This window comes from Anopheles moucheti, chromosome 3 (genome assembly GCF_943734755.1).
Source record: "Anopheles moucheti chromosome 3, idAnoMoucSN_F20_07, whole genome shotgun sequence".
Taxonomy (NCBI): domain Eukaryota; kingdom Metazoa; phylum Arthropoda; class Insecta; order Diptera; family Culicidae; genus Anopheles; species Anopheles moucheti.
Window position 1 is genome coordinate 4,180,561 of NC_069141.1, and position 23,037 is coordinate 4,203,597.

A 23,037-nucleotide genomic window follows, 5' to 3' on the forward strand; every position below is an offset into this window, starting at 1 on the left:
AATTAAATGCAGGGGGCAGATGCGGTGGACAGGCTTAGGAGATTGTTTGCAGCAGGGTCCGATCCCGATAGAACGAACGGCCAGCCAAATATTTGCCCATCGTTCGCCCACAGGACATTTTGGTTGGCAGGATGTGAATATGACTGGGCTGCTTCCGGGATAGTGTTGGAGAGTTTCCATTTTGTGGGCCGGTTTATTTTTTTCTCTCATCACCAACAACACTTGTGTACATCCCACAACATTTGCCATGCGTTGTGTAGGGCTAAGATGGAACCATCGATATGGTAATAGTGGCACGATGAAGCAGAACATTATAGCGCCTTTTTGGTCACTATTTACACTCCTCCCCAGTTTCACTTTCCGGGCGGTGTTCTTATGCGGCGATTCCATGCTCGAGGGTGTTTTGTGTGTAGAAGCCAGTTGGGATGGTGAGATATTTAAGCGGAATAAAGCCTGCAACGCGATATGAGTTCCAAATACGGAATATATTCCTTATTGAATATCCTTTCAGTTTACTAATTGATTTTGTTATATAGAAATTAAGTTGTTGCTAGAATAAATCGAGAATGTATTGGAGTTTTTGATGAATTTGTAATCGAAGTCTTTAAATAATGAGTTTTCAAATAATAGTAAACTATTATCTATCAAGTTTGAAATAACACTTATGACGGCTACTAAATTATATCTAATCATTCAGAAAGTGTCCTTGAAAGTGGGTCGCTTTTATCTCATCGTTACGAGATGATTTATGTAATTGAGGACCCACCGTTCGGTACCATCTTCGGCTCATCTTATTTAGCAATAAATGTAAGACAGCAGAATTGTTTGCAGATCGAATGATGGCTTTGTAGAGCAAAATGAAACAAATAACCCTTAACCTGATCCAACGCATCCCATAATACCCTTTTCGGGCTTTTTCACGCTTGCACAATCAACAGGTCCAGGTAAGATGAGCAGGGTGTACTTTCTATCTCGAATGTGTCCAACACCGGTTTTTTTGTTGTTGTTTGAGGTTACGAAGCAGCCGGCGACCACTTTGTAGAACAAGGCGGAAGGCAGAAATTGGAAAAAGGGACCGAAAGTGAATTGAAGAAAGTGATTCCACCCTTCTCCCCTTTCGGTCTATTCCGGTGGCCGGAAGAGATGATTGGGTAAAAACAGGGTTCACATTTAGAAACTTTCCGGGCGTTTGAACTTTTGGAAAAGATCGGAAGGATTGCCATTTGGGAGTGTCGTGATGATTTTTTTTTGTTTGCACTTTGTTGGAACACTTTCTACGAGCTGGTGGATCGATAATTTATGGCTTGTGTTTTATGCATGATTTGGTTCACGTCGAATTTAGGTGTCTTTTTTCTCATTAGTATGATGCTTTATAAAATGTGTTTTTTTTAGAATGTTAAGCCAATGTACAACATGTTTTATTATTTATGTTCAAACATATGATGAAATGTCATTGGTAATGAAACGAACTTTTGAAATGAAATGAAGAAATAAAATTATTAATCTTATCCAGATATTGGTAAAAAAGAAACACTGTAGAAGAAAGTAAACATATTGCGCCATTTTATTGAAAAATTCTTTTATTATACAAACAATGCCATTTTCCGTTTCCGTTTATTACAATAATAGTTAGAATATGACCAATAAAAGTAAACATAATGAATCAATAATAAGAGTTCATTCACCTAGCAGCGGTACACTTACAACATCCTTATCCGATTAACGTTCGATCCTAGTTAGGTACACGTCCATATTGAATAGAGCAGGATGTTTCCACTTCTTGAGTAATTTAGCGAGAATATTACTACTACATCCTTTTGCATACCCACACCATTTGCATTAGTGGGCAGATTCCGCGCTCCAAAACATAAAAAGGTTCCATTCGTTGCGCCAATCACACACGGTTCCGCTTGTGATACTTTCTTGTTTAGCCGAATGTTTCTTACTTTAAATACATTTTTGGTTTGCTTGTTTTTGCTTTTTTATACATTGAAAGGGACCAAGATTAAGTATTATGTATCCGTTATTGAGCTGAACATTCCGAGCTCCTACTTAAAGTTGTAAATTTAAGCTTTAAATTGGAACATTATTCCTTGCCGGCCCGTTTTAAAACAGCTTCGTATTTTTCCAATTTGTACAGAGCTTTAAAATTAGGAAGCAATTTACTCCAGCAACGATTCGATTTGTTTAAATTTTATATTTTTACCTCCATTTCCACAAAAAAAAACAAACAAAAAACACCTTTGAAACGTGCTTTTACTTTGTGCGCCCTTCAAACTCAATCTTTCCCGAAGAGAATAAGTAGAGCAGGAAAAAACAACTTTCTGATTTAATGCACCATCAGTTGGCCAGAAGTTACTTCGAAAACTTTTGCTTTTAGGTTCCACACAAAACAACAAACTCGAGTGAACGATTCGAACGAATTCTCACAAAAATAAAATGGTACGAATGATAGACAGCACAAATTGAATCACTCCAATCCGATCGTCGACAAAGTCGACACAGTCGGCAGTGAACGGGGCCTTCGGCGCGCTTGGTGCTCGATTGTTCTTTTCGTTTTGTGCCTGCCGTGCGCTGACCATCTGAGCAAGGAAGGGTAAGCAGCACCGGTATCGGTTTGCGAAGGATAGATATCACACACAGCTTTCCGGCACTCGGTTTGTCATTAGGAAGTCTTCAATTCCTTTCAGGTTGATTTCCGCCTCGGAGATCTCCTCGTCCCGGTAGGTGGTGCTTGATATGATGGGCTGATGGTGATGGTGGTTTGCCTGATGGTAAAACCGATCCTGACCCTTATCCCTGTCCACCTTGTCCGGTTCTAGCTCCTGGGGCGAATGGGTGATGTGCTGCTTGATAGCAAATGCGGAACCGGTCGAGTTAATCGGAATCAGCTCTTCCTGGTGGATGTCCGTCAGTCGGGGATACTGGCACGGCAGTCGAGAATGTGGAAGAAAGGGCAAAAACATCACATGCATGTTGTCGGTGAAAAAGTTGATCATTGAAATGAACAATGCCAACGGGAGAGAAAGGCAAATGTAGAACAAGCTTTGAGAAAAAGCTCCTGTCAAACGGATCTAGTAGCCGCGGGCTTGACAGTTTACGAAAGCCTCAACAATGGGGCAACTTTGCACCGGGCAAGAAGCTTACCGGTATCAGATCGGGATCCTGCTCGTCGTCAATAGTTTCTACTTTGGTTTTCGTTTTAATGCTGCTGCCGACGTTGTTCATCCATTTGGTGGTTTTCGTGGGTTTGTCCTTCTGAAATTGGGAGGCAGATGCAGCACAAGAAACTCATTACTCCCAACTCATCCATCGATCGGATCTGTCCGACAGTACCTTCGATATGTCGACCAGCAGAAGCGTATTTTTCGACTCCTCCGTGTATCGCTTTTCTTTATTAATATTTTGTTTAAGTCTTTTCGATTTCAGATAAATTCTAACAATAATGATGATAATGATCAGTACGATGGTTAGGAACAGCCCGATCAGGATGGGTGTCAGCAGGGTTGATTTGGGGTCTTGGCTCGGTGCGGGATCGTCGAGTGCGCCCGGTATGAAGAGATCCGCAATAAAGATGCGCGGACTGTGACCTTTATGGTTGACCGAGTAGACGTACAGCTTGAGCGAGTCCGGCTGGCGATGTCCTCCGGCGGGCAGCTGCTGTCGGAGCAGGTCGAAGGATGTGATGCTGAAGATGGGTTCCTCGGTGTTGGTGAGATTGATGCTACGAATGGAACCGAAACCGGTTTTCATCTTGTTGGTCTAGAATTTGGGAGAATATTTCGATCGTCTCTTACCTGTGTCCCGGGTAACGGCTAGAAAGCATCTCCAGCACGAATGATTGCTTCAGTCCACCATCATATCCCTGGTGACAGTTCACCTCGAATGCGTTGGTGAAGTTGCGCCACGAGCAATTGATAACCGAGGTGGGCAAACCTGTGACGGAATGATCCAACATCCCGCCGGTACATGTGAGCATGGAACAGTAGGAGAATTATCATGCAATTTGCATGATGGAAAAAACATAAATTTATCGTATTTCATTTTACTATTGTCTTCTTTTCCAGGAAAATGAGGCCAATCAAGCTCGTATCACTAGTTATGGTAAAGCGAGAGAGCAAAAAGAAAAAAATACGGACCAAAAAACAGTACCAACAAACACAAGCATCAATTTTCCTTCATTATTTATGCGATGCGAACGGTTGCTGCTGTTGCTGGTAAAACCGTTACCGCCAGCATGCACTGGCAATCGAACAAAAGCGAAAAAGCGGGAGGGAAAAAAAGGAAAACCAAAAGCAGACAAACAGCCAGCAAAATAAGTGCTTGCATCCGTACCGGCTGCAATCAGGTGGAAAATGCACGGTTCCGCCATTGTTCCGATCTCGTTCGTACCCCAGCAGGACAGCGTACCGTACTCCTGTTCGCTGGTCGGTGTGTAGTGCAGCTGGCTCGTCGAACCATTGCTGGAAAATCGATGCTGCTCAATCTCCAGTACCTCTTCCGAGTTTTCGAAACGCCAGTAAAACTTGCTAATGAGAGGAGAAAACCCCGAACAGTAAAGTGAAGTCCGCACAGTCCATTTAAAACGTTTACAATTACTCGAGGGTGTGTGTGTTTGTTGGAGGAGTTGGAGCAGTCTACTCTTACCTTGCCAATGGGTGCGTTATTATATCACAACTAACGGTGATTGTTTCGTCCAGCGAGACACCGATGCTTATAATCTTGTCCGTTGCGCAAAGAGGAACATCTTTTGGGAGGCGAAAACAATACAGAGAATAATTAGTAATTTTTGTGTATTTTTTTGAGTTTAGGAGAACAATAAACCAATCATCTCGTATCATAACAAATTTACAATAGTTTATACGGAAGGAAAAATTGAGTTTGTAAGTTCTATGAACATCATTCATTAACATTGGATGTAATAAAGTACAATTACATCCAATTTTAAGATGAAACACCAAACTAGAAGCACTTAAAGACATGCCAAACATGACCAGTCAAGTGGAAACTCGACGCTACCCCTTAATTAAGCAACTTACATTTGATGTTGAGTATGATCTCATTGCTAAGCGTTTCGCCCTCGGAATTGAGTGCTCCGCACTGGTACGAACCGCTCGAGTAACGTGTCACCTTCTGTATGACCAGACTCTGGTTCGAGCGAACGATTTTCGTTGACGACGAGTTCTGAGGTAGTTGCACTCCCTGGTGGAGAAATTGATTAAACAGAAACGTTGACTCGTAATGACAGCGATGGCGATGATGATGATGATGATGATTGGGAGTATCATCAATAAGCATCGAATCGCATGTATCGACAAACAGCGTGGATGAGTTTTGGGAATGAAACTATATCGCAGCAAATTAGTCAACTCAGGCTCTGGCAAATGCACTGCACTTCAGCAGCGGTCTAATTGAGACCGTTGGCTCGTAAAACCCCGAGCGTATTAGACGGGGAAAGCAACCTCTGGTACAAATCACCATCCATCCATACACTCGAAGGGTTTGTGGTTAGCAATAGCTGTATCATTTAGTGTACTAGACCGAACTGTTTCGCCAATAAATTTATGCAAATTTGATGTAATTGAGGTTGTTGCACAGTTGTAGCACAGTGGTTGCGACCGTTTTTGTTTCTCGGAAAATGGGTATTCTTTTCGATGATGATGCCGGGCACTAGAGAGATCGTGATGGTGCGATGCTCGTTCCCGAAAGGAACAGTAGTGCTGGAATTTGTTGGATATTTGGAAAGGAATTTTCCTTCCGACATCCGCTGGCCGATGGCGTGGAGTATTGGAACGCAAAATAATGTGGCGTACGTGATCGAACAGAATAATGCCCATAATTTCAGCGCGTTCAAGAGTGAGTGCTTTGGGTGCGGTAGTATCACCGTTAAGGAACAGGGTAATGGAAGGGTTGTAAAAGGAATTCACGGTTTGTCGTTAAACATGGGTGCAGTATTTGCGGAACATTTGGAATGCCCGTACGAAGACGCATTCCAACAGCCAGCAGACAACAGATCTGTACTTACATTGTGTAACCAGGTTAACCTTCGCCATGACGGATTGGATTGTATCTTGCACTCGAAGTAGATGTCGTCACCCTCCTTGATATCGTCCATCGCGAGTGTGGAACCAAGCTGAAGCACAACTACCGGCGGATCTGGCAGGATTCATCAAAGAAACAAACCGACCCCCAATCAAGGACATGGACTCAGCAGAAGAGGCACACGAGTACTCACAGTGCACGCTGATGTTTTGGAAGTGTTCCAGGAACAGGCCGGCCACCTTCGGGTTCTGGGCCCGGCAACCCAACAACCGTCCGTCATCCTCCACCGTTGGCACGAACGTCAGTACGGAGTAGGTAGTGTTGCGGATCGAGTGCTCCTTGATGCGTTTGAGCGTCTTTTTGCCCTTGGTCCACTGGATGACCGCATTCGGACGCGCACCAGTAGACTGACAGACGATCTGGTACTCCTTGTGGGCGGCAAGCGATTCGGTTGCGTTCAGAATGTTCACCACCAACGGTTTTACTGAGGTGTGCGGTATAAAACGGAAGGAAATGCGGTTATGGCAGTTTATTCGTTTAGCAAACGCTTGTGCAGGGCCATGATAAGGGTCTTCGGTTTTGTAATGTTTGCGTTGGGAAAACGGGTTTGTCTGTTTAGTTTGCTAATATCAATGGGAGTGTTGCCTTGGTAAATCATCTCCTGAACGGCATCAAATGAATAATATTTTGTGATTTGCAAAATATGTTTCAGAACAGATAACCAAAACAGGTGTTTAAAATGGTTTAAAGTTAGGGTAGAGAAATCTTCAAATGTTTGAAAATATCTTCAAAAAAATGAGTTACATAAATCTGGAATTAATGATGGAAATGATCAACAAAAATTAGCTTAACTGCATGCATTCTATTTCCTAGCAAATTATGTATGGATCTGTGTCTGAAAACAACATTGATATCGACAAAGGACACTTGTACTTTCTGTATTCCTTCTAGCAAATGAACATGCTCTCGGACACATTCAATCAAGCGTGCAAGATTGTACCAAACGTGATCAGTTTCCTGTACCATCCATCCGTATCATTTTGGCCACCCTCGAAGCAAGCATCCCCTTTCATTCCCCTGTCTTGCTGTCGTCCGAAAGCATGTCCGGTAATGGCGATGGTGAAAATTGACGCTTTCAAACACTTACGGTACATATCGAGCACAAACTTGCTCGTACGGGGTTCCATCAGCTTCGTGTTGGACGCCTGGCACGTGAAGACCGAATGCAGCTGGTGACGCTGGACGGATGTCCACAGCAGACGATTTTCGATAATGTTTCCGGTGTTCTGTTCGATCTGATTATCCACCAGATTATCGTTGATGAACCAGAGCACATCGGGCTGCGGTCTGCCTGAAGCGATCGATAGTGGGGAGTTTTGTAAGGAATGGGGTGAGACACAGATTAAAGGAAGGAGATACACAACTCGTAGCAAATGACATTGCATACAAAAATAAGGAAAATTGTTCTTTCTCAACAACAATGTACAGAATGGAAGGATGAGAATACGGAATAGAGATTAATTAAAACGAAAATACGTTGAAAGAAGAGCATTAATGAAGATGGATATTGGAAGTGGTTCTTGTCTTGGGTAAATTTGCTAGTAATTTCGATTCGATCATTTTAATAGCAGTTGTTTTTATTGAACAAGATTTTCAAAGTTTCAATTCAAAGTTTTTTCTTTGAGAAACCTGTCCCGATTCAATATACTTTCAAGTGAACAAATCTTTCTCCTTGCTAACAGGAACTCTTGTGAGCAGATAAAAGAGAGGAAATGCTCTTCCGTAGATTCCGTTTCCACTTTGGGTAAACTCGATTCCTTTCTCTTTTTTGTTGCTGTTCTGCCATACTATTCTGCACTCCGTTTGCCATTCAATCAATGTTGAATTTGTATGCAAATCCATTGCACCGTTTAAATTCACATTTCCTTGCCCAGAACATACACCGCCCGGATGAAACGGGTTTATCCGTGGAAAGATGCAAAGGTTTGCTTTTCAATAGAATTATAAAATCGTTAGCAAGGGGTTTTTGTATGAGCAGAATTGCTTCTGGCTCCACATCGTTCGCCTTGTGCTTGCACTATTCGATTTGAGAAACTTTCACACTGCTGGGCTACGTGAGTACTGGTCCGGCTTTGTGGAAGATTTGTAACATTTTAAGTCATTTAAAGTTATGATCCCTCTCGTGTACTTGGGATCCAATTGCATTTTTTGCACTCCCACACTTATGTATGAGTGTAAAATAAACGAAAACCTACACTGTTCAAAGAGGTATTGCAAACCCCAACATCAAAACTCAATTGGCAAACTGGAAAGTGTGTGCTTTAGCTTGCGTTGCTAGTGAACTTTTTCCCTTCCGGTCGCTTCCAATGGTCGACTCGCGCGCTAGGCAAGGCACACATTTTTCTCACCATTGCCGGGCGGCTGAAATAATAGTCAAACAAATATCAGCCAAAGCTTGCCAGACCGTGAAACATCTGCAGTCGACTTTAAACTTTTAAGTACGCTCGAATGAGTAGTGAAACCCCTTAGGGGCTTCGGGAGCTGGATTCGAGCACTGGTGCCAGATCAACTTTTCGTTTCGTTTCACGGTTGGTTTTTTTTATTCTTTTTTTATACACAATTTTTATGTTTGCTTTTCAAGGGGAGAGAAGGTGGCCAGGAGACAGACAGGGTTGAACAAAAAAAAAAAGGAAAAAAGCAGATTCGCCTTTCAACGCTACGGAGTGTTTTGACATCTCGCGGTTCTTTTGGACTCAATTAAAGTTCATCGTCTGCGTTGCTTTCGCTGTCTGGTTGGTTTATGGATGGGGTTTGTGTACTCCGGAAAAATAGATTAACATTAATATTTCATATAGGGCAGTAGGGAGGTTAGTGAATCATAATAAAAATATAACAATAACTGGTTGGTGTATGACTTAACTAATGGGAAAAGCATAAAGACACGACACAAAGGAACAATACAATATGCATGTCTAAAGTTGTCACGTTTCTTTTTAAATGAACTTTTCAAGGCAGAGAAACTTTACATAAATTACCTCCAACCACACGGCACGTCAGCAGTATATCATCTCCTTCCTCCTTTGGTCCTATTATTGTACTATTTATGACACGTCCCCAGCGATCTAGAACTACGGGTTGCGATGGCGGTACTGTAGAGTTGTTTTTTATTTTTGGTAAAAAGAATATATGGAACGGATGTAAGTGAGAATGGCAGTGGAACGCATAGAACGAACCGTTTGCGAAATGGTTCAGTCATTTTGTATGATTTAGATTTGGATATCATTGTAAACAAAAAAACACTTCTAACTTACTAATCACGGTGAGATTGAAGCGGAAGCTTTGCGTTTGGCTATTTTGGAAGTCAACCCGGCAACGATAAATTCCCTGATCGTGACGTTTAATTTCCTGCCCAAGGGGAAAAAAAGGAACGTATTACGCACGGAATGGTTGCACAATCGAACTGAGTGTTCGTCATATTTACACAACAAAAGCAACAGGGATGCGAAATCAAATCGAAATGGGTGACGTTAACAACTTACGTTCAATTCCAAATATGCTGGATCACTTTCGATCACGTAACGGGCACGTGGACCAAACACCTGCGGCGCGGACCAATGTTGAGCATCGTTGAGCGATTTTCCCCGTACATCGAGACTGTTGCGGGTATGGAAAAATGCAAGAGGAGCAAACAAAATCCATAATCAAGGTGTTATAAGTAGTTCTTAGTTTAAAAATTGACTATTTTTACTTAAAAAAAAGTAGTTGCCGCTATTTTTTTCTCGAAGACATAAATTTTTGAATGTGTTCTTTTTTTTTAATTTCAGTGTAATTTTTTTAACTGCATCGATATTAGAAACTGTACAAATTATGTTAAATTTTTTTCTCATCTTATAAATTTTCAACACTTGGAATGATATTTTAATTGAAATGTAAAATTAGATCTTATCAGACAAAAATTGATGCGTTCTTTGACAGTGTGAAAGTGGTGATTTCGTAACAAAAATGCATGCGCTAGAGAGAGAAATTTAGTGGCAACGACTGTAACCTAAACCATTATCCTTTTCACCTAAAACTCACTATTGCTTGAGCACAAGTTTATCTCTACTGAAGATTTTCATCACTGCCAGACGATAATTACCTCCAAAAGGGGATATTTTTTCTGTCCGGTCTCTACTTTATTCTACCAAGTGGGACCCTTTTGCAACGATTCGCTTTTCTATGTTTATGACCTCAATATCGTTTGTTTTGATATGAGTGAGCCAATGGAATCTTGCAGCAGCTTAGCGTTTGTGCGCTACTCACATTGCAGATCGTTTTGAAACTACAAAAAAGCCACCAAATCTAGATATCGAGCTCCGGAGCAATCCGCTTCATTGTCGTATCATAGAGCTCCTTTTTCCATGTGAGTGTGTGTACGTTTGTGTTTAGAAGGGAAGCTGTTCCATAAAGCGAAGAGATTTACCCAACGCCAAACAATGGAAGTTCGAGTAAACGAAAAAATAAACTTTCCGAACCGTCCACCACCCCGTATCACTCAATGCCAGGATATCCCGTGATAAACCCGGTGATGGCTTCTGAACAATGAAATAATCCGTACCAGTTGATAGAGAAAAATCTTGTCTCGCATTGCAGCACTTTAGCCTTGCCTCGACGAATGTGTCCGCTTCAAAAACCCCTTATTGTCACACAGTAATCTCCGCTCCGGTAAGTGACCCACAACTGCTGTAACTACGGAGTGTCAGTAATGGGTTGCTGACCAACCCAGTACACTACAGCACCCAACCTGGCAACTCTGACTCCTCTTCGTTTGCAGCCATCTGCAGATTGCTCAGCATCGCACCCGAAAAACCATGATCCACAAATTTTGCCTTCACATGACCATTTATCCAATCGAGATGCTTACGGAAGGGCTATTCCAAACCATGGAAGTGAATGTGTGTGTGTCCATCGCTGTAATGGTGTGGTACGGTGAAAGAGTGGTGTGAAAGCAATGGAAAGGAGCGAGGGGAAAGAGGGAATCATTTCTATTCCACTGACCAACAACCGTCCTGTAATGTGTTATCTAGGATGATTCGCTTTTGGAATCGCTTTTCCTTTGGCAGGAAATCCGAGCGGGAAATTGTTCCTGGCCAAGTGATTTTATATAAATTGTTATCTTTTTTATTGTCATTTCCGCTTATGGTTGCTGCTCTTTCTTCTCTGCTGCTTATCAGAGCGTAAGGAGTGGGAAGAATTGGTAATAGAGAGGGGAATGAGTTAAAGCGTTAATCGTTAACCCCTAAGGTAGTGTAGATTTAGCCTTTCTTTCAGCACCTGGGATCAGCGTGGTAGAATGGTGGAAAGTATTCGTAAAATTTTACTTAAGAGATCAATTCATTGATTTTATTCACTGCGAATAAAAGGATTTTTAGCCCAAAAACTATGTCTCTTTGAATAATACAGACGTTTTGCCTAAATTGCTGAATTTGACAACTTCTCTTGAGGTTTCCAGTAAGGATTTGTCGTCGATTTGTTCGCTAGAAGCATTACAAACTGCATATTCAAGTATGGCTTATAGCCATCAATTTCCCATCTTTACCGTATTGCATCGACAGTGTAACCGGCAAAACGTACGAAAAATGTCATGTAACCGGAACCGAAACCTGGGAAAAATCAAGCAAAACTTTCCAGCCTTAAGGGATGTACCTGATCCTGATGCATTCAGGAACTGCATTGCTGCACCGTTCATCCGGAAAAGAAGGCAAATGAAACCATACTCCACCGAGGGAATATTTATGTTCCATACACCGGGCTCCACTACTTGGACTGTGCTAGAATATCGGGTTAAGCCCGGTATTTCCTATACCAGGGCACAACGAAAACAGCGGAAAAGAGGGACCTGGGACGGGATTTTGGCCACCACGAACACTTTTCCACCCTGGATGGAAGAGGATCTCAGTTTTATATTTCATGAAGTGTAAAATGAGGTTCGTTCGGCGCATAATAAAAGGAGCAAACATAAAACCCGAAGCCGAGTGAAGGATTAGTGAAGGCTGCTGCATCGAAGGGCAATTTCTCGATTGATTTTCCCCTTTCCCGTTCGTATGGGGTATGCGGCGTTACTGCAGTGTCAAGTGGGTCTTTGCAGGGTCTGGCGAGTGTGGCACAAAGAACAAACTGGAGCGACTATGGAGCTGGACGATATGGGAAACATATTTTTCAACCCATGCAACAAACTGGCAACTTTCACATTGGACTACTTTGATCGATGCAATGCTATGCAGCGAAACACGACCTTCTTTTCTGGCGCTTAGAGAGAAGCTGCCATTGAGGTGCCCTGCACTGGAACTGGATCGGAACTTAAATAGCTGGATGTGAAAATGTGAGAAGGCGAACGGATATCACTTACCTGTACAAAGGAATTCCAGCGTTGTCGCGAAACCACAGCACCATATTGATTTTGTCGCGGTTCGATGCTAGAAGCGGACAGTAAAGAGTGGCCTGCTGGTCTTCGATTGCTTCCACGTCAGTGGTTTTAACTGCCAACGTGTTGTTGAGTTTAGAGCATATTGGATAGAGATGGAATGTTAAGAGCGCTGCTTTCATTTACCAAGAAATAATTTAATTTGAATATTCCAATTCCCATACAACATGAAGGATAAACTTTCCCAATGTTTTGTCGATATTAAGCGTTAATTACTGTCTAAATAAACTTTCTCCAACACTCAAACTTACTTAGCAGGGTATGATTTAGAATGCAAATATTCATCGCCGATTTTAGGCAATAAATTTTATACCAGCACAATAAACCATTTTCGGCTCCTTCCGAAACCACATCCCAGCCAGTTTTGTTTGAGTGGTAAATAAGTGCAAGACGGTGTATGTTTAAGGGATAGCACCACGTCGTTCCAACGCATCCCAAGTGAAACTAAAAATCAGACGAAAGAGAAGAGCCAAAAGCAACATCCACTGTGGGCATCGCTTTAGTGCGAGTGGGCTGATCTTAATGGGTCCGCTAGGAGTTCCAAGCGCCTGTAACTGTTACTGCTGCTCAGTTCTTCAGAACCGTTTACTACTGGTTGGTTTGATGCTTCGAAGCTTCGCAAGAAAAAATACATCTTCACCGGGTGGATTGACTTTAACAGCGGCAATAGTAATCTTCCCACCAGTTACATCGGTCGTCAAGTATTTGTGTGTGATTTCTGCTCTTCTTTTTGAGCTCTTTGGAGTGGTTTCACGTGGGAGGCGAACATGCAAACAGCGAAATATAGAAATATCACAATTTTATAGCCACATTTTAGTGTTGCTTCCCCATGTCCCGGACGGGTGGGCAAGGTCAGTGGACTGGATGGTGTACGTTTTTATGGGGCTACATTTGCTTCCCGTTAGCCCAGCTCTGTCGTGAGGTTTCGGCCAAATCCCTGAATGGGTGTTGGAGCATGATTTTTCAATTTAATAGACTCGTCGGTGGGAAAGTTTTTTTTACGACTTTGTACCGTTTACTTGCACACTGAAGCTGATGTTAAAATTTATGTGACATGTCACGTTTATGGTGGAAATGAACGCTTTTCCCAGTGGTGGGGCGGTACATGTTGGTTGTTTAGGATTTTTGGGTCTTTTTTACAAACATTTTGCTATGTCACCAAAGAGGACTCATTGAAACTCCATTTATTTACTGTTAAAATTCAATTCATTTGCTTCGTTGTGTCCTTTTTTGTGTCTTCTGGGTAGTTTCTTTCACTTTGCAAAAGGAAAACTGTCACAAACAGACGCCTTCGCCTGTGAAATGCAATTTAATTTGCTCCCATTATTATCCACGTCTCCCGGATACGCCAAATTGTTGCAATTGTTCGTTTAATTTGTGGACCGTGAGAAAGGGCGAGAAAATCCATTCCAGCCATTCCCGGTTCGTGGTAGTGGCGAGGATAGTACCTTCGAGCGGTTTTGCTGTAGCAGAAAGCACCGGCTTCGGCAACATTTGCCGAACCGGCTTCGGTGGAAACATTTTAGGCTTGTGGCCGCTCCATCCACTCCATAGCCGGGCTGGGGTTTACGGTTGGTTTTAATTTAATTTTTTCCACAAATTCTTCTATGCCGCATCCTGCGGCTATCGGTAACGATGCGAGACGGCACACCGTCGGCGGTGCCCGTAGTTCGGCTAAAACCATGAAACTTGAAACTCGCTTCTTGCGCTGGGATGATCACCCCTCGGGGTAGCGGTCTGTCTTTAGCTGTGCCGCCATTTGCAGAATGGTTACTTAAAAGTTGCACGCGAATCGGTCGTTCGCGGTTCGATTCGTTAGATGTGGCTTTTAACGGTGTAGACGTGCTACCTTCCGAAATCTAAGCAGAACTTGGAATAAATCGTTGCGTAACTATACGGCATAATTGAAACCACGAAAACCATCATCCTGTTGTGTGGCGAATGAATGTTTGAACATTGTTACGTTTGATTTTTATTGATTAAAACAACTACGGTTGAGGTTGGTGTTTTTTTTTTGTTAATTAAATGTCTTCACATCAAACAAAATGGAGGAAGATTAAAATACGTGAAATTGCTTTACACGCTAAGCATGAGCAGTTTAGGAAAGCTCTTATTTTAGGGTAACAATGCGAAAGGAATATGGCAAGAAAAGCACGAACAACTTTCATTACTTTTCGCGATGATGGATGCACGGTCTCGCGCAGGTCTTGCACACAGTTTAAATTAAAATTCTCGAAGCAAAAGGTCCACCGTGCGGGTTTTCCCAGTTACATCATGCACGGATACATTGTGTAATCAACAATTACAAAGGAACAATTTAATTAAACCTGATCATCACTGTCGACTGCGTTTGATGTTTACTGATGTAACTTTTCAAAAGAAAAAATAAAAATAAAGCAGAGTAGAAACACATGTGGGATAAGACACAGTCTCGTCGTTTGTCGAATTAAGCTCACAGTAAATGAGAAAATGATTTACAAAATGATTTAGCAAACCATTCGCGAATTCTCTTTTACATCCATGCTGGTTTTCTTGTTAAAATTATTTTTAATTACTTAAGTCTTATTAGCAACGCTGCTTTATCCTGTGCAATCATGTCAAGCGAAACAATTGAAGTAAATTTGTGGAGGACATTAGAAGAAGCTTGAAATTGGTGGAGCTACCGCAACGTAAGCGATTATGGCAACCTCAACGACAAGTGGCACCAGAGAAATAAAAACGCATCCACAGTAAACTAGCAAAATGCACAACACAAAAAAGAGCTTCATCATCAAAGTCCTTTGAAGTGTTGCGACATAAAACACTATGTACGGCGTTATATGTGCGTGTGTGCTTGTTGCCATTTTCTGTCCACGTTCTCTCGAATTGCTTTTTTTCGCATCTGCCATGACTCGATTTCCGAGCACGCGAAGCAGAAGACGTAGCAAGAATGTTGTTTGGTTGTAATTACACCGCTCGTACATGAAGTCTCACAGTGAAGGATTTCTACCGGCGAGGACTGATGCTGATGGAACATTGTACGCCACCCATCAGTGCGAGGATAACACACAGAACGAGCAGATAAAAAGAAAACGGATGGAAACCTTATCCACTCGGAGTCATTCGGAGGACTTTATTAGATTGAAGTTCATTACCATGGTTGCTAATTCTTATTAAATCATTTTTCTCGTTCACAACTCATTTCCAGCTTTACATCATACGGGGGTACTGTTACCACTGGTACTGGATCGTAACGGAGTGTAACTGAATGCGTAACCGTGAAATTGTTTCCTCTTCGCTGTTCGGAACACAGTGGATGAGCATAAGATTGTTGAGCATGCTGGTCGTAAGTCATTTGTTTGCAATTGCGATGATTACTGATTGTTCATTAATGTTAATGTTATCTGCGAACAAATTATTTTCAAGAATTGTTTTACATTTCGCTACTGCTTGACTCCTCAAATATTTGCGTAATTTAGTTTCGATATGCTATAAAATATTCAAATATTTGTGATAGATCTTAATTAAACACCGAAGTGTTTCAGACGTTTATAAATTAAATTGTTTTATATTAGGTAATCAGCTAAGCTACATCACTTCATATGCAATCAGAGAAGCTACCATGACACGTTCATAGTAATGGCCTTCCAAGAGTGGAATAGACTTTTATTAAACATAATTTGTATCGAAAAAATATCATTGAGTTTTTTTTAAGAATCGTCTGTTGTGGATCAAAACCAATTTTTCAGAACTTAAAATCTAACACAGGTCAGTAAAGACAAACAAGACCATTACACTTTGCCATTTTCTTTGCAGACGGGAAAAAAAGTAGCGCTAGCGCTGCTGGACCACTGCGAAAGTACCCCGGTCAAAGCATTTCTGAAGTCATTAGCGTTATCTTTCATCACAAGCGCTCGCTGCTGCACCTTATCCACCATCTGTAATGACCGTTATGAAATCACAATTACTTACCAAAGTTTTCCTTCTCATTGCGTGGATGCGACCAAACCGACCCGGCAAGCGCAAACAGATGCAGCAGCAGAAAAAGCAGAAAAGCAAACGACAAAGGACGGTACCGGTGCGAGAAAAATGCGCCCGTCGCTGGTAAGTGCAACCGGAACGGGTAGCTTCCGGCTCGGGTCGTGTCGTCGTCGACGTCGTTCACTGTTGGTACCGTTGCAGGATGTTGCTGAACATCGTACGCCGGTCGATTAATGGTCATTGTTGGCGCGCTCGGTCATGTTTGATTTCGTCCTGCAGTCGGTTCAGCATACATTCCGTAGGCTTTGTGGACGAATACGGTGCTGCGGCGTGTGCGATTTGGTTTTGCTGCCGTTCCCAGGTAAGGAACGTGGATCAAGGTGCATTTTATTACTGTACCCTATGTATGGGATCGGGCTGATGAGCTGAATTGAACGCTATCTACGAGTGGTGAAACTTTAGCTAAACACGATCACTGCTTGATGCTGGCCTATTTCGAAGTTGTTTTTAACTATTCCACACATTCACTGCACTTTCGGGCGGGTTTCTTTGCACTGGTCTAATGTAAGTAACATGATAACATTTATAACATCACTCTAATGCTGTATTTTAGCACTGAACACTGTTAAGATAATGAATAATTATAACATTTTTATAAAATACACTATAGAACCTCAAAGCACACAATACTGAATGCAACTAACTTGTTAGAAAAACCAACACTGCTTTTAAAACGCTTTAGATGGAACATTTTTGCACTCATGAAGAATAAAACTTTCATCAGTTTAGTCCTTCATGTCGGATGCTGCCTGAAGGGCCGACTGGCGTCCGTTTGCTTTATTTTGGAGAGTTCACGTTTACGGAAGCTTTCACTCTAGAGTTGGAACAGTGTTTTGCTAATATTGCAAAAAACTGTGCTGAAACTCAACAACCACCATGAGAAAAATCAGCAACAGACTTTTTTCTAGGTAGGGGATGCATATTTTATTTGGTTTCGTTCTGAAACGAGAAAGAAAACATGGAGAAAAAAACATTAATTCCATTACAGTATTTCGAAACCATAAGAGCAATTTTCAGGTGGATAAAGCGGGATATGGATTGTTGACATGTTTTAAAGTAGAATTTGGAGAGTAGTTCAATTCACAATGAAACATTTGATTTTTAGTAAAAGAAGTTTTAAAAATCAAGGAAACTAATAATATTCCAACATCCAAGTAGGAGTGTTTTCCGTTCGGTTTCAATGTACCCCCATTAGAGTGCACGTTGGTCTCTTCCCATCCAACTCAACCACAGCTCCTTGCTAACGATTCTGTAATCACACTGGCAAGGTTAAGGACAGAAACGAGTAACGACAGAAGTGGATCCGATGGCATCATACTTCATGAAGAAAAGGTCCTTATTTCCCCCACAGCTATTATGTTGCGTTATTCCCTTCCGTTGGAAAGGAGTTGTTAGCCAAGAGAACACTGTAACAACACAAAATAATCCAACAAAACCCGCAAGGAAATAAGTCTACATCTAGCGCGAGGAGTTGTTTTTGCATCGACTTCCACCTCGGGTTGTTATTCTTTTCCGTTCGGTAGCCGGTTCTCGTGTCTGGTGGAAAAGACAAAGATAAACAGCAAGTAATACGAGAAAGCATGTTGGGAAATGTTTTTATTCGTGGCAGTGCTCCGAATGTTCGGAAACGGAACGTATACATTGCAGAAAACCTCAAAAAGAAGGAGACTCGCCACTCACCGTTGCTTGGTAGGAAGAGTGTTTAAGAGATGCGGTAGGTAATATACTTCATAGTGATATAATAACCAGTATAAAAAACCCAAATGAGTACATTCGACTAATTCAAAATAATTTCCTTGCATCAATAATAATATTGGTAGCGTTCAAATCATGTTTCTACCTTAAAGGACACCAACTGCATATCCTTCATGTTAGTTTCTTAATCCGTCACCAGGGAATTTTCATTATGACACTCTTTGAATTGACACCTGCTGAATGATTCAATGCACTGATGCCTTCTGCGTCAGCCTTCGCACAACACGAAGACCTTAAAACAACTGTGCCTATCGTGATCGGGTCTCGACACACAACGTATCCCACACTCTATTTTTAATACCCTTCAGTGCATATAAGGCGTTGGGGGAATTCCATGTACTGTGCTGCTCATTCATGCGAGATTTTACGCAAATAACCTCCTCTCAGCCATGCGCTGCGGTAAGGACCATGGCAAGACTGTCAACGGAGACAAATTGAACGAGCTACCTGACGTTTGCGTCAATGGAGCGCCCTGAATGGGGAACTCATCCAGTGTGTGCATTTTATCGCTCTTGGTGTCTTGTGGTTGGCGTCATTTTTCTGAGGACCCTCTTTTTTATTGGATGCATTCCTAGAGGGCTCTTACGCTCCTTCCCTGTCGGCATTCATATCGTCAGGATGTATTCATTCGATCAACAGCTTTGTAAACACGTTCGTTAACAACGGCGAGTAGGTGTCCGTGGGCGATTGCAACTCCATGCAACACTATGTGGGTAAAATGACATCCGGAGGCATGACGGATATTACGGATTGGAAGGGAAAACTGGGTTGAAGTAACACCGAACACCATGTGCACTATTTGTTGAAAGAAGGCATTACATGGAGGCTTAGTTAGTGTTCCGGTAAAAGTGATGGTTTGCCCCACACACTCGATAGACTATCTTGTCTGCACTACCGTGTACGTGCGATGGAGGGAAACGTTCATGCAAAATGAAATATGAACAGTGCCTCAAGATGCGAAACCTTCGATGTGCTCCGATATTCCTTCCCTCTCCGTACGTGTGCTCGATGAATAAAGCCTCAGACACCGCCGAAATGCGGATAAGCCTTAAGAAGGATCGCAAAGGAGGCTGATTTAAGATTTCCTTCCTGTGAGGCGAATAAGGCAAGAAGCAGGTGGCCCTCCATTGTTGTTGTGTGATGGATATCGTGGCAAACGTACAAGTGAGCTTAAGACAGCACACGGAGGATGACATTGTTTGTGCTGGTGTGATGAAGAGTACTTGCGATGGAGTGATGGGAAGATGAATGTGAATCTATTTGTTTTCGTCCGATATGCAGAAACAAGTTCCAGGATCTCGATGCTCTTTCTACTGTAGTGGGTCGTAGTCTATTGAGGTGTTTAAATTCGTTTTGTTGGTTATTAATTGCAGTATCACCTTCCCATTAAAGCATGAGATGCTAAATATCTTCCAATTGTTTTCCATTTCTTCGCCATTGACCTTCATTCGTGTAGCTCAAAACCTTCAAGCTAATCAAAACAACGCGGGAAAACAATCGCTGCTGATAAGCCATTAGCATAAAAGTGTATCATAAAGATGTAATGGGAATGTAATCTTGCTTCACGATTATCTGATGACTTTTCATGTTAGCAAGCAACCTTAGAGCAACCGTCGAATCATGACCACATCATGGAGCATCGGAATGAGTCGGCTCTCCGGGGTTCAGGATATTGATTGTGCTCCGTGTTTATTCACAGTTCGTCCGAACAATTCAAGCCACATTCTTCGGGGCCTTTGTGCTGTGGGGGCAGTCAGTGTGAAAAGAAATCTCCCATTTGATGGGCCATCATACACAGTCTTTCACCTCTACGGGGAATAGCGAGCAGAACCCATGGAATGGCTCAACCATCAATGGATGATGATGGTCATTTGGCTGACCACCGTTATGCAGTGACTTTAAAAGCGAGTGAAAATCACCACCACAACCAAAAGCTCCATTGGCTTATGGGATGGGCGGCTACACAACCGCTACAAATCCCCAGACAAACAAAACCGGCGACAACACCTGGCGCCCTATGTTGGCGCTCTTGCTTGGGCTTGGGAGGGTTGAGGCCGTTTTGTCGCCACAGCACCTTCATGTCCTATGTCCCACGGTGGATGTAATTCGGTGGGTCCGAAAATAAATCACAAACACGCAACCTGAATTATTAGCGTGCTGCGTTTTTCGATCATTCGTTTGCAGCATTTGGTTCGTTCTCGCTCGTGCTTGGGTAAATCCGCCTCAAACAGTATTTCCCTGACTGGAAAATGGATTTCCCACAGATGTAGTTTTTCACCTTCTCTGCATTACTCACGACATTTGGGCTTTGGGTCGGAAAGTTTTACATCGCAAACTAATGGAACATAACAACTCGTGTAATTTGCATAACTGCTGGATCGTTACACTTGCTTTGCCACTGTTGATTATGAACGTTGGAACTCGGGAGTTGAGGATGATGATGAAGCTTGCCCTGATAGGAGTTATGAATGATGTAGTACGGGTTGGAAGCGTACATAAATTGAAATCGATATTACTTTAAGAAAAATTTCATTTAAACCTCCAACACATGGTTGAAGCATTTTCAAACCATTTCATTGTTTTGCGATGCAAATGATTTATTCATGCTTTGGTTCGCATTTTTGTTAAAAAACATGAATTATGAGGGATAATTTTGGTATATTTACCATGCATATGAAATGAGGAGCATGAAGAGTACAAAGAAGTACAAGTAACAAGAAATAATGTGGTAAGGTCAAACGTTTTCAACGGAAGGAAGACATTTTGGAAGCTTTCATCCATATTGGATTATACGGATTCATTAACTATAATACTACCGAACGTTAAATTGCACCCTGGAAATGGCGTACGTGCATAGGAGGTTAGTTATCGCGGCATGTAGATTTATTGTCTAAATGTCAAATTGCTCCCTGCAGTATATTACAGGCCGTTTGTTGTGTAGGAAGGAGGAACAAAATATATGTTTGTAACTATATGGGAGAAGATTTCTACAGGCACCGGCATTACAAATCAAGCATTACAGACGTAAAAGAATCATGTATTTGAATTAAAATTCGATAATTTAAAATATCTGCATCATTAGTGATTAGGTTCTTCAGTGAAGTTCTTCAAAACAGGATTAGATGAAATAAAAAACGACATCGTGTAATTATTCTAAATATTCATCCTACCAAACCGAATACGTAGTTGAAGCGTTTCCAAACAAAAAAAAAAACTCCACTGAAGCCAAAAAGCACAACATGTGTTCCTCCGTGCATATCCTTTTTCTACCGTTTCTTGTCTAGACCATCCGCCGACCATATAAACAGCATAATTCCACCCCTTAGTGCTCTTCCAAACCGACCTCGCATAATCACTCGTAAAAGCTTTACATGACCTTGCCATCAACGTTAGCCTGCCGTGCTGTACCATCGAACCGTCATATGATGGAATGTTTTTGTTCAAGAGTTGATCGTTTTTGTTGCTATTGGTTGTTGCTTTGCCTACAAACAACATTTTGACACAGCATCATTTTAACCCTTTTTGTACTGTCCATAAATTCGTTGCAAATACACGGTGTTGGGCAGAATGTGTTTTTTTTGCTTCTCCGGCATGATGTTAAACAAAACCATCACGAGCAGATATGCACGAGCATAATGTTCGAGTTTTTTGTAGGCATGGGGGCATGGTTGTTATGGATCGATTTTTTCACGCTGGCAAAAGTTATTACGGTTTGGTATGGAAAATTAACCTCATGAAAACTCAATCAACTTGAAGTTGACTTTTCAGCACGATTTTTTTTTCTGCGCGTGAACCATATACAAGAAGGGGTATAACTTTTATACTTTAAAGTGTCCACATTAAAAGCATCGTGTTACATTGGGAATAACCATTCAGGCGATAGATTTTCGCTCGCAGTTGAGTATTTCTCAAGTCTATACAAGTAGGGTAAATTGTTGCACTTTAGTTAGGCATTCTATGCTGGTGTATCGTTGGACAGAAATTAGTCTCCTCATAGATCTTTAACCACTACCAGCCAATATATGTAAGTTGTGAAAGAAGACATCAGATTCCTACACGAAATGTACATTTGTTGGTTTGGTAAGAACGTCAGTCGTCTACTGTTACGCAAGGGCAATTACTACTCCCACGAAATACTTATTTTCACGCAAAGCGACGGATCGACGAGGCGTTTCAGGTCTCTTTTGAGAAGCGTGTATGGGGTATGTGGGTTGATGAATGCATTTTAGTAGAATAAATCATGTTAATCAACATCTTGGCGGGTTGCGTGGTTTTGTAGAAAAATTTAGCAAATTTGAACCGAGTGTAGTATAGAGAATAAATACAAGATTTAACTTATTCCCCTTATAATATTTGTTCCCCTTCAATCTACTTACACAAGCCTTTTTCTGTAAAATCCTTTTATGCGTATGTCGTTAAAAGTAGCATTTAATTGTTTTACTTCTACACAACAAATTTTTACACGCCCTGTTATTACACTTCATTCACCAGAATAGGTTCCGCTTCCTTCCTTCCTTCCGAAACACTTCCGATGATTGATGATAGACGACCACGGTGGCGTCGTCGAATCACCGTTCGCTTCGATGATTTATTGTGATTATTGATAATCTTTCACGAGCCTAACGCACTCACATCTTTCATTTTTATGTTTTCACCAAATGGTACCACCTTCTAAATTTATCACCTTACATTCTACGCTGTGTTCTCCGTTTCGTTTTCACACAAAAGACACAGTGGAGTGCTCACCGGTTTAATTA

General features: G+C 41.8%; 1 protein-coding gene across 1 annotated transcript; it reads right to left on the bottom strand.

The window, feature by feature from the left end:
* Nucleotides 1-1,561: 1,561 nt before the first annotated feature.
* Nucleotides 1,562-16,706, bottom strand: LOC128302468 (uncharacterized). The gene is made up of 15 exons (XM_053039297.1): nt 16,457-16,706; nt 12,431-12,560; nt 9,582-9,696; nt 9,354-9,447; nt 9,078-9,191; nt 7,190-7,393; nt 6,236-6,526; nt 6,026-6,156; nt 5,040-5,202; nt 4,648-4,747; nt 4,336-4,529; nt 3,798-3,936; nt 3,337-3,724; nt 3,148-3,258; nt 1,562-2,924 (listed from the first exon to the last, which is right to left on the bottom strand). The coding sequence occupies exons 1-15, from the start codon at nt 16,704-16,706 to the stop codon at nt 2,634-2,636; spliced, it is 2,715 nt and encodes a 904-aa protein (XP_052895257.1). The 3' UTR covers nt 1,562-2,633.
* Nucleotides 16,707-23,037: the final 6,331 nt, after the last annotated feature.